Source organism: Myxine glutinosa, chromosome 9, assembly GCF_964187855.1.
Source record: "Myxine glutinosa chromosome 9, kmMyxGlut1.1, whole genome shotgun sequence".
NCBI classification, from domain to species: domain Eukaryota; kingdom Metazoa; phylum Chordata; class Myxini; order Myxiniformes; family Myxinidae; genus Myxine; species Myxine glutinosa.
This window is the reverse complement of record NC_136269.1, coordinates 109,517,506-109,533,634: the sequence shown is the minus strand read 5'-3', so window position 1 is coordinate 109,533,634 and position 16,129 is coordinate 109,517,506. Positions and strand designations below refer to the sequence as shown.

At 41.6% G+C, this 16,129-nt stretch overlaps 1 protein-coding gene across 1 annotated transcript in view; it reads left to right on the top strand.

Moving 5' to 3' along the window:
- Window positions 1–16,129, top strand: part of LOC137435101 (immunoglobulin superfamily member 10-like) — a 54,678-nt gene that overhangs the window by 16,358 nt on the left and 22,191 nt on the right. The window contains exons 5-6 of the mRNA XM_078784645.1: window positions 3,656–9,367; window positions 9,506–10,418. Coding sequence (XP_078640771.1) covers window positions 3,656–9,367; window positions 9,506–10,418 — 6,625 coding nt within the window. The remainder of the gene's footprint in view (window positions 1–3,655; window positions 9,368–9,505; window positions 10,419–16,129) is intronic.

Genomic DNA, 16,129 nt, shown 5'->3' with positions numbered 1-16,129 from the left:
TGCGATGCATGTGTTCATTCAACCATGCATTATGTCCTTGTGGGCTGCGATGCATGTTTATTTTACCATGCATTCTGGCCCTGTGAGCTGCCATGCATGTGTTCATTTTACCATGCATCCTGGCCCTGTGGACTGTGATGCATGTATGACTGTCTGTTTTACCATGCATTCTGGCCCTGTGGGCTGCGATGCATGTTTATTTTACCGTGCATTCTGGCCCTGTGGGCTGCGATGCATGTGTTCATTTTACCATGCATTCTGGCCCTGTGGGCTGCGATGCATGTTTGTTTTACCATGCATTCTGGCCCTGTGGGCTGCGATGCATGTTTATTTTACCATGCATTCTGGCCATGTGGGCTGCGATGCATGTTTATTTTTACCATGCATTCTGGCGCTGTGGGCTGCGATGCATGTTTATTTTTACCATGCATTCTGGCGCTGTGGGCTGCGATGCATGTTTGTTTTACCATGCATTCTGGCCATGTGGGCTGCGATGCATGTTTGTTTTTACCATGCATTCTGGCACTGTGGGCTGCGATGTATGTTTGTTTTACCATGCATTCTGGCGCTGTGGGCTGCGATGCATGTTTGTTTTACCATGCATTCTGGCCCTGTGGGCTGCGATGCATGTTTATTTTTACCATGCATTCTGGCGCTGTGGGCTGCAATGCATGTTTGTTTTACCATGCATTCTGGCCCTGTGGGCTGCGATGCATGTTTATTTTACCATGCATTCTGGCCATGTGGGCTGCGATGCATGTTTATTTTTACGATGCATTCTGGCGCTGTGGGCTGCGATGCATGTTTGTTTTACCATGCATTCTGGCCATGTGGGCTGCGATGCATGTTTGTTTTACCATGCATTCTGGCCCTGTGGGCTGCGATGCATGTTTATTTTTACCATGCATTCTGGCGCTGTGGGCTGCGATGTATGTTTGTTTTACCATGCATTCTGGCGCTGTGGGCTGCGATGCATGTTTGTTTTACCATGCATTCTGGCGCTGTGGGCTGCGATGCATGTTTGTTTTACCATGCATTCTGGCCCTGTGGGCTGCGATGCATGTTTGTTTTACCATGCATTCTCGCCCTGTGGGCTGCGATGCATGTTTGTTTTATCATGCATTCTCGCCCTGTGGGCTGCGATGCATGTTTGTTTTACCATGCATTCTGGCCATGTGGGCTGCGATGCATGTTTGTTTTACCATGCATTCTGGCCCTGTGGGCTGCGATGCATGTTTATTTTTACCATGCATTCTGGCGCTGTGGGCTGCGATATATGTTTGTTTTACCATGCATTCTGGCGCTGTGGGCTGCGATGCATGTTTGTTTTACCATGCATTCTGGCGCTGTGGGCTGCGATGCATGTTTGTTTTACCATGCATTCTCGCCCTGTGGGCTGCGATGCATGTTTGTTTTATCATGCATTCTCGCCCTGTGGGCTGCGATGCATGTTTGTTTTACCATGCATTCTGGCCCTGTGGGCTGTGCAGCATTTGTTCATTTGACATTTCTCATAATGTTTGAATGTTATCTTTTTTTATTTAAAAAAGGCACCGCCCTAAGATGGCCAGTGGATCCCTAAGATATTGTGCACTAGTTTGACAAGTTTTGTTGGCCTGTGTATTACGGCCTTGGGGCCAGAGTGCACGTCCCTACACAGTTTTTTAAAACCTTGTTTCATGTCAAAAAAAATAAAATTACTGTCATAATGATGGCTTGTGGATCTCTGCAGTTAATGTATGACTATGTAATTAGGCCTTGTGGATTGGGATGTATAGGTTTTTGTATTGGCTTGAGCTTTGGCTTTCAAGCCTCATCTGTGTATCAGTTTGACAACCTTTTTTTGACTGTGTACTATGGTCTTCGGGCCAAAGTACACATCTTTATCTTTGAATTTTTTTTTAATATACACTGTCTATGACTCCATATGTATATATTATTAACAAGCTTCGTATGAATGAATGATCGTTTTAAGGCCATTTTCCCCCGCTAGAGCGGGGGTTAGCCTTGCGGGCCCCATGACAATCATGGTTCCCTGTTTGAGGCAATGTTTTTATGGCCGGATGCCCTTCCTGACGCCAACCCTTAGTCGCCTCTTACGATAGTGCAGGGATACGGTGTACCTATTCTAAACCGGGGTACACACCGGGATCATTCATCCCAGCAAGCTGGTACTCAATTTGCCGACCTCGGAAGGATGACAGACTGAGTCAACCTCCCTGGCATTAATTCAGCGATCGACCGTGATTCGAACTCAGGATCCTAGGATCCCAAGCCAGTGCCCTCACCGCTAAGCCAACACCAGGCTCACAAGCTTAGTACGGTCACGAATAAAGGATTTGGCAGTACGTCTTCCTGACGAGCCCAGAAGAAGGGCAAAATCTGGAACGGCGGCTCTGCTCTTATTTATTCGTGACCATCTACCATATAAAACACAATGTCAGTCTGTGTGTTTGTACGGATTTCTGTCCCCCTTCATAAGGGTAGGCTTTAAAGGCCAATCTTTCAACACAAATGTGTGTTCACTATGGTCTATTTTTGAGGCCAAAACTAAGTTGAAAAACATTTTCCATAAAGGAGTAATTATGTCTCTTCTATTGGAATTGTAGATGGTGGCTTGCAAACCAATCCTCAAGGGCGGTGTACAGAAGCATAAAAAAAAACAATAAATAAAAAGGAGGGCCTTTCCTTTAAAAGGAGTGCATTAGATGCTTCATAATTACAAGAATGACAGAAAATTATTTCATCAAATACATACTACTGTTATAGCTGGGATGAATGATTTATAAATCAATACCAGTAATAGTAATACCACTTACCAATTACTATTGCTAAGTCTCGCTTCAGGGTCTCGCCGATTGCCATTGTCGATACTCTCTACACCTTCCACCTTAGGTTCATACATGTATGTCTTACTGTATTTGGTGGTGTATAAGTCGATACTTTACCCTTCTCTTCCCCTCCCCTTCCACCCCCTGGAAGTCCAGGCCTCAACCTATACTCAAAATAGACCTGTTTAAGTTAAGATCTCTGGTTGAAGGCATTGAATTGTATAAATTTAAAAAATATTGCAGTGTTTGATATTTTCTGAAATAAATTGTATAATTGTTAATTTAAAACACACTACAGCAACGTCATGGATGCGTTCCTAGAAAGTGCAACATTAAGCTGAATGACGTTAAGCAGACGAGATATTCCTATCGATGTAGTGTTAAAATGGGGGATGCGTTCCCAGGGCACATTAACATAACATTCAACATCGGTCACACTAACATAACTTTAACCTCATCTAACTACATACTAGAGACAAATATTAAACAAATTAATAAATAATACAAACGAAATAGACAAATGGACAATTAAATGGGATACTCACCAAAAGGTAGCTATGGCTAAGATTGTTTGGCAGATGGGAGAGGTAGGTGCAGATGCGTATTGGAGGGGTTACAGGGAGTGTCTCGTGTCTTGACATCTAAGATATCTGCGTTAGCGTCTTGGACGAACTGCTCGAATAACTTGTGGCCTGGAAAGGTAAAGGGGCGGTAAGCCCGGAGTGATTATTATGCTTTGATCTGTGTATTTTGCTGTGTACTTGACATGTGCTTTGAAAGTTTATGAAGGTATGACTAATTATTCTTGTTGATTTCATGTTCAGATGTAATGAAATGCAAGCGTGATCGCACCTACAGGGGTGGGAGGTTGTGTCCAAGATGTGCGACACCACAAATGTACAAAGACAAAGAGCTTTTCCACATGATGTACAAATCCATGGCTTGTCGAAGACCCAACATTTCATCTCCTCTCAAACGCAGAGGCAGCAGGCTTTTGGAGGATTCTGATATGGATGTCTTTCCAGTTCCGGATTTGCAGCCATCCCTTGGGACTTTGATGCTTAACTTATCGGACAACAGTCTGAATAAAGCAGAACTGGTTTGCCAAGTGCAAAATCCAAAGGAGTTGGAGGACCTTCGGTGGAGTCTAAATGGAGATGCGCTGACAACAAATGTTTCGTATGTTGCTCACCTGTCTTGCAAGCTAGACCAAAACCAGGATCTGCAGACCATCTGGAAAATCATTGCATTTTACAGTGACTATCCGCTGCACCTTCAAAAAGCGTCTGCCTTGGACAACCGGTTAAACCCCGCATTTGAGTACAAGCAATTGGCAAACAACAAGTCTCATTACTTTACTGGAATCACAGCTGTTATCTCTGGCTCACCCTCATGGCTTCTGCAAAGCACTATGCTGTTACAACTGGACCGCCGCAGCAGTAACGCAAATGCTCTTCTTCTCAAGTTAAGTGTCAAGGTTGGAATTGTACATAATGTCACCCAGTCTTGGGAACGGCGTGCAAACTGGGCAATGATAAAGCGTGATAAGGAGACGCAGCAAGAGGTGGTGACATGGAATGGCGAAACGGTGGAATTGCATTGCTATGCCTTTGGGTTCCCAAAGCCTAATGTGATGTGGGTTCTTCCTGACGGTGCTGTTCTTCGATCCACGAGTGAGCAAGTTAAAACACGCTATTCGATCTCTACAGAAGGGAAGCTTACAATCCATTCGGTTGGGATGGCTGACCGAGGAGTATACCAGTGTGTTGCCAGTGCTGGAGATGACAGAGATGTTGTTCCTTTCCACCTTGAGGTATTATCCACCAATTCCTGGGATATCAATGGTGCTGAGGTTGTTCAAGATGAAGGTGAAATGTTAACACTGCCCTGCAATACAAGTGGCTTGCCCATCCCCTCCATTGTGTGGGTCTTCCCCGATAGATCAATAATGAAAAGTGAAGGTAGGCTTGTGGCCGACAATGGCACTTTGATTATTCCTAGGGCAGAGACAAATGGCTACTATACCTGCTTAGCAATTAATCGTTATGGGGCCGATGCTTTGACTCATAAAGTTGTCATACAACACAAGCCTCAACAACTACTTCCGGCACGAGGTCAAGGTACCGAAACCCGCTTTCGAGTCCCATTGGAAAGTCAGAAAATTTGGGGAAATGACCAAGAATCAGGTGATGGTGAGGCCTTCATGTTAAACTCTACAAAACCTACAGTTAGCCAAACAAAAGACCTTGAGGAAGAAGCACAAGGTCCTCATAAGTCATATCTGGTGAAAGCTGAATTGAAGACTGCAAATAAGAAGACAAGAAAAAAATTCCCAAAAGAAAGAAGACCTCTTAGCCATCACCGAAGGGGACAAAATTTGGGGAAATTGGATCCGCAACATTGGGCAGAGATCCTTGCCAGGGTGCGCCAGAGAAGCCAAAATCGCTTACACCCAACACAACCCGGCTACACAAAAATAACTACTAAAACCATAGAAACAAGAAAACGCACCACCATTCCCCCCGAAGGCACACTTGCACAAGACAAGGATCATCACGTTCAAATGTCATTTCCTCAAGAACTTTTGGAGAGTGCATGGACTGTTGCTTCCACAGAATCCAAGATGACCACAAAAGCACCTTCAAAAAATGATGACATTTCTGAGTCTAAAAAGAATACATTTTCTGGTGAGGAGAAAGGTTCTAGTTACAAAGGTATTTCGCTTGGGGAAACAACAGCCCAACCAACTGACCCTTTTCCTGATGTGTTTTCTGGCCGGTTTGGGGTGTCTGAGCAAGCTGAGCCTTTCTCCTCATATATGAAGCGTCAAAAACCACCACATTCTGCAGTACGATATTCTCCTGATGATGCTGAGCACGTGTTTATGACTTCCTCATTGCCCCCAGTGGAAGATCAGAGATCCTCAGACGTCAAGTCAAAAAAGGATGACACAGGTGATGGAAGAAGAGACAATGAAAAAGAACATGTGAAGAGCATTCATGATCTTACATCCAATAAGATAAAAAATAATCGTACTTTCTCAACTCAAGAATTGATCAGAACACGAAAAATTACAACCACCACTGCAACATCAACAAGGATAAAATCTAATCAGGACAAGGATTTGTCTTTCTCTAATCATGGCTTTGAAGGATCTGGAGACAGGATCTCAAATGAACATCAATGGAAGCAACATTTTACATCCTTTACCACATCTCAGCACTCTAGTGTTATTGACGACAAGGAAACTGGTGAAAGAAGACATCTCCAACCGTGGACAACATCTCCTCCTTTTCCATTTGGACCTCAAGGAACTACCAATGGGATGATAGCAGCACCAGAGCAACCTCTTATTCCACGTGAGTCCGATGCATTATTGGTGAATAATATCAAAGAGGGCAGCAAAGATCATGAAGCTAAAACTGAAAGTTTTACACCAATTGTTGACATGGAAACTACAACCGAAATCTTTGTTTCAACTACATATGCTGACAACTTTATTGTTCCCAGAACCCATGACCTTCCAGCAGTTCACTTGCAGAAACCATATGATGAAATTGATGACCGTGTTATCGAAGGAATAGAACCACAAAATCTGTTTGAAGATGCAATTCAGTCGTCAGGAGACATCAGTAACGAGGAAGTTCCAGACCAGGAAATGCAAAAAGCCGTCGATATATTTAATTATAAAACAACCACAAAGTATGATGATATTTTAATGATGACTGAACACGCCGCAACCACATCAGGAGGAGAAACGTCAATTGATTTAACCAATCAGTTGAAATGGCAAGCTGAGCCAGAAACTCAGACGTGGGTCACGGGAAGTAGCAAAGTAGGAAAAGCACAAACTAGTGAGATGCCTTTCCACCAAAGGCCAAGGAACCAAACTGTTTTTACAAACTTTGGGAAACCTAAGGATAGAATTCTTCAGAGGCTAAAGAATCAAGGAAGGAGTAGAGGAGCCTTACAAGAAATTAAAGGCAGACAAAAGCCACACTTTACTCAGGGAGGATCGGTTGAGGATGTAACAATGAAAGTTCAAGAGGAAATTATTGATAATGCTGAACTTGAAACTCAGGTGACTGCTTCGCATCCAGTGTTTATAGGTGAGGGGGAAGAGCTTCTATCAGCTAAAGATTTGCAGAATATGCTCGATACACATCAAAACCATATTGGAATGAATGAGTCACAGAAAACTGAAATTACAACTGGGTCTCTGAAGAACATTCCAGAAGAAGAACATAAGCAAAACAAACATTCGCTTGGGAAAGAGTGGACCAGTGAGTCAATTAACGTCGAGGATAACGACCGCGATCAATTATCATCAACAAGGGGTAATAATGATTTTGAGTTGCCTTCTGCTTTAGAGGGAGCCATGAAAACGACGCCGAGTCTGGTCACGTTGGATGTTGCCACAACAACCGACCCTTCAAAATTCATGACCACAACCCCAGATCAAAGTTCTTTTGTCACTCAGTTGCACTATAAAAAACACTCTAGCTTTGGTTATACAACTGAAAGGTGGCAACAGCACATTGCTCCATCTGCTGGTAACCATGGAGACAACATTGAAGATGCAAAACCTGTGACAAGCGAAGCTGTTGGTATTTCACTAGGGCCTTCTATCAGACAGATTTCTACTGTCGATTCACATGTCCTTGGCAATCAAGAAAAGGGTTCTGATTTGGAGATGCGTCAGGTGCACGAACCTCGGATGCCTTTACAGCCAGATAGTGTATTTTCGGGGAAATGGAGTCGTGGTACCCTGTATTCTTCAGTAACCGAGTCTTCATTTCACAGTAAAGACAAGACACCCATACATGAACATACCAAACACCATGAAAAGCATACCGACACTGCTTTCAGAACAGCAGGTAGTGTTGTTGGCATGACACAGAATCCATATCTTGAGAAATATCCTGTGAGGCAAACTACCACAACAAAAAAGCCATTTTCATCTTTCAGTGGAGATATTGATAATCAACAACGAAATATTGGTCAGAGGCAGGGACAACCAGAATTGGATCACACAAGCCAACTTGGTAGCACAACAGAATATTCTACATCTTCTTCAGGCAGTTCTAATATAGATTTAATCAAACAGAATGCATGGATTAAGATTGTAAGTCAGCGTGTGGAAATGCACCAGCCACACCTGAACCAGAATGATACAAGCGGAGAGGATGGAACATGGCTCCGCAGACCACCAGGCCCTGATTTGGCAACGCAAGGTGGTCCATTGGACCAAGCAAGGGAGGAACAATTAAGTCATCGGAGACCGCCTGATGCAAAACAACCTGAAGTCTCTGTAAACACTTCCGTACAACTTCCATCCAAGGGAACTGATCACCTGGAAATAAAAGGTATGAAACGTCCTGAAATGAAGGAAAAAGGAGCAGCACCAAATTTTTCAAGGAATCCTACAGTACCTCCTCGAGAAATAAGGAGGCATACAACACGTGTTACTACACACAGGCCTTTAATATTAACCCGTGGATCTCAAAAATACTCGTGGATTTATGGTCATGGAAGGTATTTTCCATCGTACGCTACTGAAAAACCAAAACTCTTTTTCTTCCATTCTAGGCCGCACCACATCACCCCAAGACCTAGAACTATCACAAATAGACCAGAAGTCACAGCATTTACAGCAAAACCCACCATTAGGGGGAATACTTTAGGAATTCAAACTCGCACTAAAGTTGACCCATCAATAACATATACAACTACTACTAAGACACAGTCAACAACTAGAGCAACAACTACTGCATCAAGATCTCAGCCAAAAGCACCCAAACAATCAAATTATTCATTATTAAATAAGTTGTTGATTAAAAAACCACCATTTTATTTTCAAATTACATCTCCCAGAACCACCACCGACATTGAGGATATGTTGAACCGACACAAGGTCCCAGAACCGACAAGTGAAGAGGTTATGGAGCCAAAATCAACAGCTGAAACTGATCCCGGCGAGAAGAAGAAGCAGGTTGTTCACAAGGTCATCATCGGATCCATGCGTTCCCCATATAGGAACCGTCACAGAACGTGGCCATCTGGGACCATTGTTATAGGAAGGGTTCCTGGACTATACACCAAGGTACGCAGCATGCTGAAGAATCCCCAAAGAAGGCCTGGCATGTCCATTATCTTGAACGCTATTGGAGGGCAAACACCTAATACAGTTGCAACAACTGTCGCCACTACTACAACTCCAGCTATTGAACAAAATGGAAACACTGCTTCTTCTTTGTCTCAAAAAGAGGCCGATATTGGAGGACATTTTGTTTATAGGAACAAGATTAATCGGCCTGGTTTTCGCATGAGACCCGGTGAAGGATCTCATCATAGAGGAAACTTTGCTAATGAGCTCAAACCACATCAGCCAGACCAAGATCATCAACCGCAAGCACCCAATATCATCAATGGACCAAATGGAAATGTAATTCTCACTGCACAGGAAGACGTTTTATTGCCTTGTGATGCCATTGGTAACCCAAAGCCAGAGATCTCCTGGACAAAAGTATCTACAGGTATGTAATAACTAACCAAGCCTTAGTCTTTGAGCTGAAGAGTTCCTTGATTGTTTGGATAATGAAGATTCAATAAGATTTGATATCTTCTTTAATGTACGTTACATTTGTCGTCATCAAAATTGCTTTCTTTTCTAGGAGCTATCATAAAGGTAGGCACGAGGCACAGTGCACGATTTGAAGTTTTCATCAATGGCACACTGACGATACGCAACTCTCAACTCCGGGATCGAGGGCGGTATGTGTGTACAGCACGTAACCTCCATGGCATCGATCGAGCTACATCCTCGGTTTCTGTTGCGGCTGACCCAGCACGCATGCTTGTGGGCAAGACCAGGTACGTCAGTGCTCAGCCCGGAAGTATGGCGGAGCTCACTTGTCCTGCCACCGGACACCCAAAGCCACGTTTTTCATGGCTCTTACCGCACGGGCAGATACTACGTACAGGTGGCATCGTTCAAGCAGGACGGGCATCTCTTGCTCAAGATGGCACGCTCAGCCTCACCGGGATCACGTTTTCAGACCGTGGAATGTACAAATGCATCGTGGCTAATGCTGTTGGCTCCGACTCGACTTCTGTGCAGCTCCATGTTGTCGCGTTGCCACCGTTGATGAATCAGTCGCACAGAAACCGTATCGTTGCCACTCAAGGGCAACCAATTATGCTGCACTGTTCGGCAAGGGGTACTCCGGCCCCTACCCTTCGCTGGGTTGTTGTAGGTGGAGCGCAGGTGCGACCATCCCAATACCTTGATGGACGACTCTTCGTCTTCCCAAATGGAACACTCTTCTTCAAATCCATTGTTGCAGAAGACGCAGGTCAATATGAATGCATGGCTGCAAACATGGTCGGCATGGACCGGTCGATTTTTGACGTTGTCGTTCATCGCAATAATGCGCCCACCGTTGCCAAAATTTCAGCCTTTACTCTCCCACAAAGTCGAGTGGTTTATGGAGGAACTCTGCAACTCCATTGCAATGCGTCTGGCACACCAGCACCCACCATCTACTGGCAGCTACCATCTGGAGAAATAATTAACAAGGACTATAGGTAAGCTGATGCTGGAGTATACCTGATATATCGATTCTATTTGATGACTATTTGTCTTTATTGTTACAAAATATACATTAAAATCTGCCAATAAGTGCCTCGTCTGTACATAAGTCACTCGTTGCTTGTACATTCTGCTTGGCATGCATATTGACTCATATTTATGTAATTACAATGGCAACTAGAATGGCACTCGGTAGAGCACATACCACCACCAGGCTGAACAGTTTACGTTTTGTATCTCCATGATAGGCTGCATATGCATCCAGACCTGAACCATAATCTAATCGGCTTGTTCTTGTCATCTACTCAACTCATCCACAGAATTTCGTCCAAATCTGTCCATAACTTTTTGAGATATCCTGCTATATGTTGGTTTTAGCCCCATCACTCAATGGTGAAGAATCACTTAAAAAATTAAATAATTCTCATATCCGAATCCATATTCAGATCTTCACTAAAATCGAATCGATTCTTCGTTGTCACACACACAACCTGTCCACAAATTTTCATCCAAATCTGTACATAACGTTTTGAGATATCGTGCTATGTATAAATTTTATCCCTATCTCTCAATGGTGAAGAATCACTTCACCTCCACCAAAACTTAACTTTGCCAAAAACTTCACTCAATGGTGACTTCACTTCACCAAAATTTAATCAATTGGTCCTTGTCACACACCCAAAGTGTCCACCAAGTTTCATCTGAATCCGTCCACAACTTTTTGAGATATCCTGCACAAACAGACAGATAGACAAACAAGAAATATGTCTTGCACAGCACCATACTTGCGAAATGCAAACAAACAATAGTTACCATGAAAACATAAATTTGGGAATTTGGAAAATTTGACCTATCAAGTGTTTTACATGATGGAATGTTGTGCATAACAAATTTGGTTGATACATTTTCTAATTGTCACATAATAGATGCTTTACATGTTTTGGATGGCATTGACCTCGACCTTTAACCAATTTTGACCAGATTGTATTCACATGTACTGCACATGCTACAAATAAGATGTGTAGGTTTAAATCTGATATTTTGAAAAACTAGTGAGGTACCCGTGCTATGCACGGGTGGGAGGCCAGAAGCAAACAGACAGTGCAGAAACGGCGAATGCTAAAGCATGAAACCAATAAATTCCACATTACTGTAGCACCTTCAGTCGCACGTCAGACATGGGCAGCAAGTTTGTGAAGGACTTCCATGAAAAACGTACCCGTTCGCAAACAAACAGGTACGTGTGTTCCATTCCCTGTCAATGGCGAATCTGCATATGGTGATCCGCGAATTTCACGTTTAGAACGTAAAACCGTCACTGCATTGCGTCATTCACTTGAACTCGATATCTCCTTTTTCATTCCAAACAGCATAACTCCAATCACAAATACACATTAATATAATAAACTTTTAACAACATTCGTGACATAAACAAATATTTAAATCCTGATGTGAAGTTCCGTACGGTTGGGTGAACACAATTACAAATTCAAAATCGTAATTGTATTCACTCAATTCCAATCATCCATTGATGCTTTAACAAAATGATTAACACGATTAACGTTTAACGATTAACGATTAAACATTACGATTGAATGACGGTTGTATTGGGATATTATAAATCCCGCGCATTGCATAATCTGTCCACTTCCGCATTTGCGGCAGGTTCGTAATTCTCATCAAAATCTAAACAGTATTTGTAGAATTTCAATAAAAGCCACATCACTGTTCATATCGATAAATATTATTCCATCGTGTTTGGAAAAACTGGCAAATTGGGGGAAAAAATTGGAAAAACAATATAGCCTATTTTACTCCAAGGGATCCTTGGAATACACACCCAAAATATCGTTGCGATCGGTTCAGCCGTTTTTGCGGTACCTTCGAACGGACAGACGGACATTTGGTGAATTATAGTAAGATTCCTGATGTTTGGCAATAACAAAATCACAAAAATATCCCATTTTGTTATAATGGGGTGAAATTGTTGTCATGGACACTGTTTTCTCTTTGCCACGTGCGTCTTTTTCTATTCCACATGGGACATTTTCTATTCCACGTGGGACTTTTTCTATTTCACGTGGGATATTCTCTATTCTTTATTCTTTATAGAGAACCTGAAAAAAAAAAGTGTTTTTATTAATCGGTGCTATTTTGCGCCCTCTTTGCTTGGTACTGATGTGGTTTACAAACGGGGCCTTTGAATTATGACTAGTTAACCTCGTGTTATTGCAGAAATAAATTATTGCAAAAGGTCTAATGGGGTCTGTGGGGATTTTAGGGGTTAATTGGATATGTCAGGTCTACAGGGTCTTGGGGGCTTAAATCGTCTTAGGGGTCTAAAAGTGTCTAAGTCTTATAAAGGGTCGAAAGAGTTTTAGGGGTTTTAAGGGTCCTATTGGTCTAGTGACTGAGTCTTAGGGGTATAAAGGGTCTTTTGGGTACAACACAACATAATTTCAAATGGTGTAAATACTTTCTGAAGGCACTGTTTATGATTTCCTATTAGTGTCAAATCCAGTGCTCTAGAAAAGGTTTTTCTTTATCTCCACCAGTAAAGCACAGCCTCATTTCTCTAAAATGGAAAGTTCACTGAAACTTCCAAGATGAAGTATTATTAAACGTCTTTTCTTTTTAAACCATTTCCCAGTAAGTTGTAGTTGGTAGTTAAACCTTTCACGAATCAGTTGGCCAGGCATGTCTTCCAAATTAAACCGGTAAGAAATTGGAATTTGGCCAGGGTGTCGGCGATAACTCGCCTAATTTTTGTCAAAAGACACCATGGGATATTTTCCATAAACCAACGAATGCTAGCAGATGGGACACCCGGCTTAATGTCTATCTGACGGATGGTGATCCGTGATGCCTGCACCTGTGTGCTCTCTGCGAAGCACCAGTCGTAACAGTTTCGAGTCGCCCGAGAATTGAACCCAAACGAAACAAGCACACATACATTCAAAGTACACCACCCCATGCCAAATAAATAAATATCCTCCAGCGTGCGGGTTGTGCAGCTCATAGAGACGGCATTGAGAGGGAGATGTGTACAATAATTGATTGATTAATTGCATAATTAAAATCAATAAATAGTAATCGTAAAATAATTTCTTAATCAATTGGCTAATAGCATATCTCAACCACCCGTGTTTCATCCAAAGCTGTAACTTTTAGAAACTTAATTGAATCAAAAATTAAATAATTAATTAATTGACGAATTGATTAATCAATAAATTATTAATCGATTAATTGATTAATCAATAAAACAAAAATACCATTTACAGCCAAATCACTTGGTCACTGTCATATCCAAATATCTGCTTCCTAGCTCAAAAGGTGCTTGAGATATTTCCCAGATAAGAAAGAAAATACATAAGTGAGGACAGAATAAAATTAGACCTCTGATCTTCATCGGATTTTTATGTTTTGTATCCTTCGATTAAAAATGCACCATTTTAACATAAAACGTAACTTCAGTTAATTTGTCAGTAATTTCGGTGCAAGTAACCATGTCTTACCTTTCCAGCTCTCATATCAGATGTGAAAGGTATTTCTTTACTCTCTCCATGGAAATTACCAATAAATAAATCATTTTTCATTTACCAATAAGTCATAATTTGAGCTTTATTACTTGCAAAATCGAAGGTTTTTCAAGGATGTTGGTTGGTCGTGTGCGTTATTCTGTCTGTCTGTCTCTCTATGGCCTACAGGTCACAATTTTAAACCGATATTCACGTAGTTTCACCAAATGGTACAGCTGGTCATAAGGAAGAAGCCTATTGATTTTGAGGTTAAGGGTCGACGGTCATCCTAAGATCGAATTCCTAAAATTGTCATTTTTCATCTGATTGACATGAAAATTGAACAGCATTTGCATATTGTCACTAATTTGGGAAACCCAATATTTTGAGGTCAAAATGTCAACTCAAGATCAAACTTCTAAAATCATTAATTTTCATCTGAAAAATTGTCACTTTTCATCCGATTAACCTGAAAATGAAAGAGCAATTGCATAGTGCATCACTGAATTGGGGAAGCAACTATGTTTGAGGTCAAAGATCAACTCAAGGCCAAACTTCTGAAGTCATCATTTTTTATCCGATTGACTCGAGCTTTGATTAAGATCATCAATTTAAATCTTAATGAAACGGACAATTTGATGTATCCATGGCAACTTTTTTGGGGTGGGGAGTGGATCTTGCAATTGTTGTGCTTTGCACAACGTCTTTGTTGTTGTTTATTTTATGAACATTCTGAAAGGGAACAACACAAGAAGCTTTTTTCACATTGTACAATGATATCCTTAAATAACACATTGTATTGCAAGACATTTTATGAATATCAATGCTCTATGTAAGTCTATCTAACCAAAAACTTTAATCCCATTCGGTCTATCTAACTTCTAACCAAAGATAGAGCGAATATGATGTAAACCTTTCTTTTCCTGCACAAACACCAAACTTATGCTACTTCACTCAATGATCTGCTTAACCTGATAGTTACCTCTACCAACGAAGGTGGGCAGAGGTTGTTTTCACCCCTGTCTGTCTGTTTGTGAACAAGATATCTCAAAAAAGTTGTGGACGGATTCGGACGAAATTTGGTGGACAGGTTGTATGTGTGAAATGGAAGAATTGACTCAATTTTGGTGAAGTTCTGAATGCGGATATGAGAATTGTAATCTTTTAAAGTGATTCTTCACCATTGAGTGATCGGGCCAAAAACGATATATAGCATGATATTGCAAAAAAGTTATCGACGAGTTATGAGAAAACTTGGTGGATGAGTTGGTTAGGCGATAAGAACATGCCGATTAGACTTTGGTTGAGGTCCAAATCCAGATCCGGCCTATTGGTGAGATCCAAAATGTAAACGGTTCAGCCTGGTGGAGATGTGCTCTCTACCGATTGCCGTTCTAGTTTGTAGATGGAATTTGGCCAGGGTGCCCGCGCTCAAGGCTGCAAGAAGAACATGATGATGGTTCTGATGATGATGATTTTTTTTCCAGGAGGCTTCCATCTTTGTGTAGAAGTTATATTAGTTTACGTGGTACCTCTCTGCTGTTGATGATTCCCTCATATTTCTCGTTGCTATGTGAGAATTACCGCTGCATCCTCTGTGTTCAATTATGTGATTAAATTTCGTTTTGTCTGTGATCTAATCTCTCCTGAGCACAGCTGATCTTCATTTTGGGAAAAATGAATCAATTAATGAAAGATTATACTGTATTTTGTTTCACCATCACATATCTTTTGACATTTATTGATGGTGGTAAAGGTGATTTTATATAAAAGTGTTATGTACAGTAAAGAAACATTTTATCTCCTACACTGGACTTTAACACTAGAACTACCAGCCTCACCCACCTACCTAATAACTCAAAAATCTCTTTGTCCGTGAGCCCTGGCCGCCGTGACATGTTTACAGGATAGCGTGAATACCGTACACTGTCTGAAATCGAACGAATGAAAATTTTGGGAATTTTACATGCACTTCCTGCTTAGCAGATTCGGCACACAGAGATGAAATCTCATCGAAACATGTATTGATAATAACTTATCTCAAATTACAATTCATCAATGCTGAACCCATGTGTTTTATACAATACATTTCCTTAGCGGTCAAATTGACCGCAGTGGCGGTTTTTGGTATAATAGCCTGTAACTCAAATGTGGTTGAGGTCAGGAGATCAATATTTTGTATGAATATT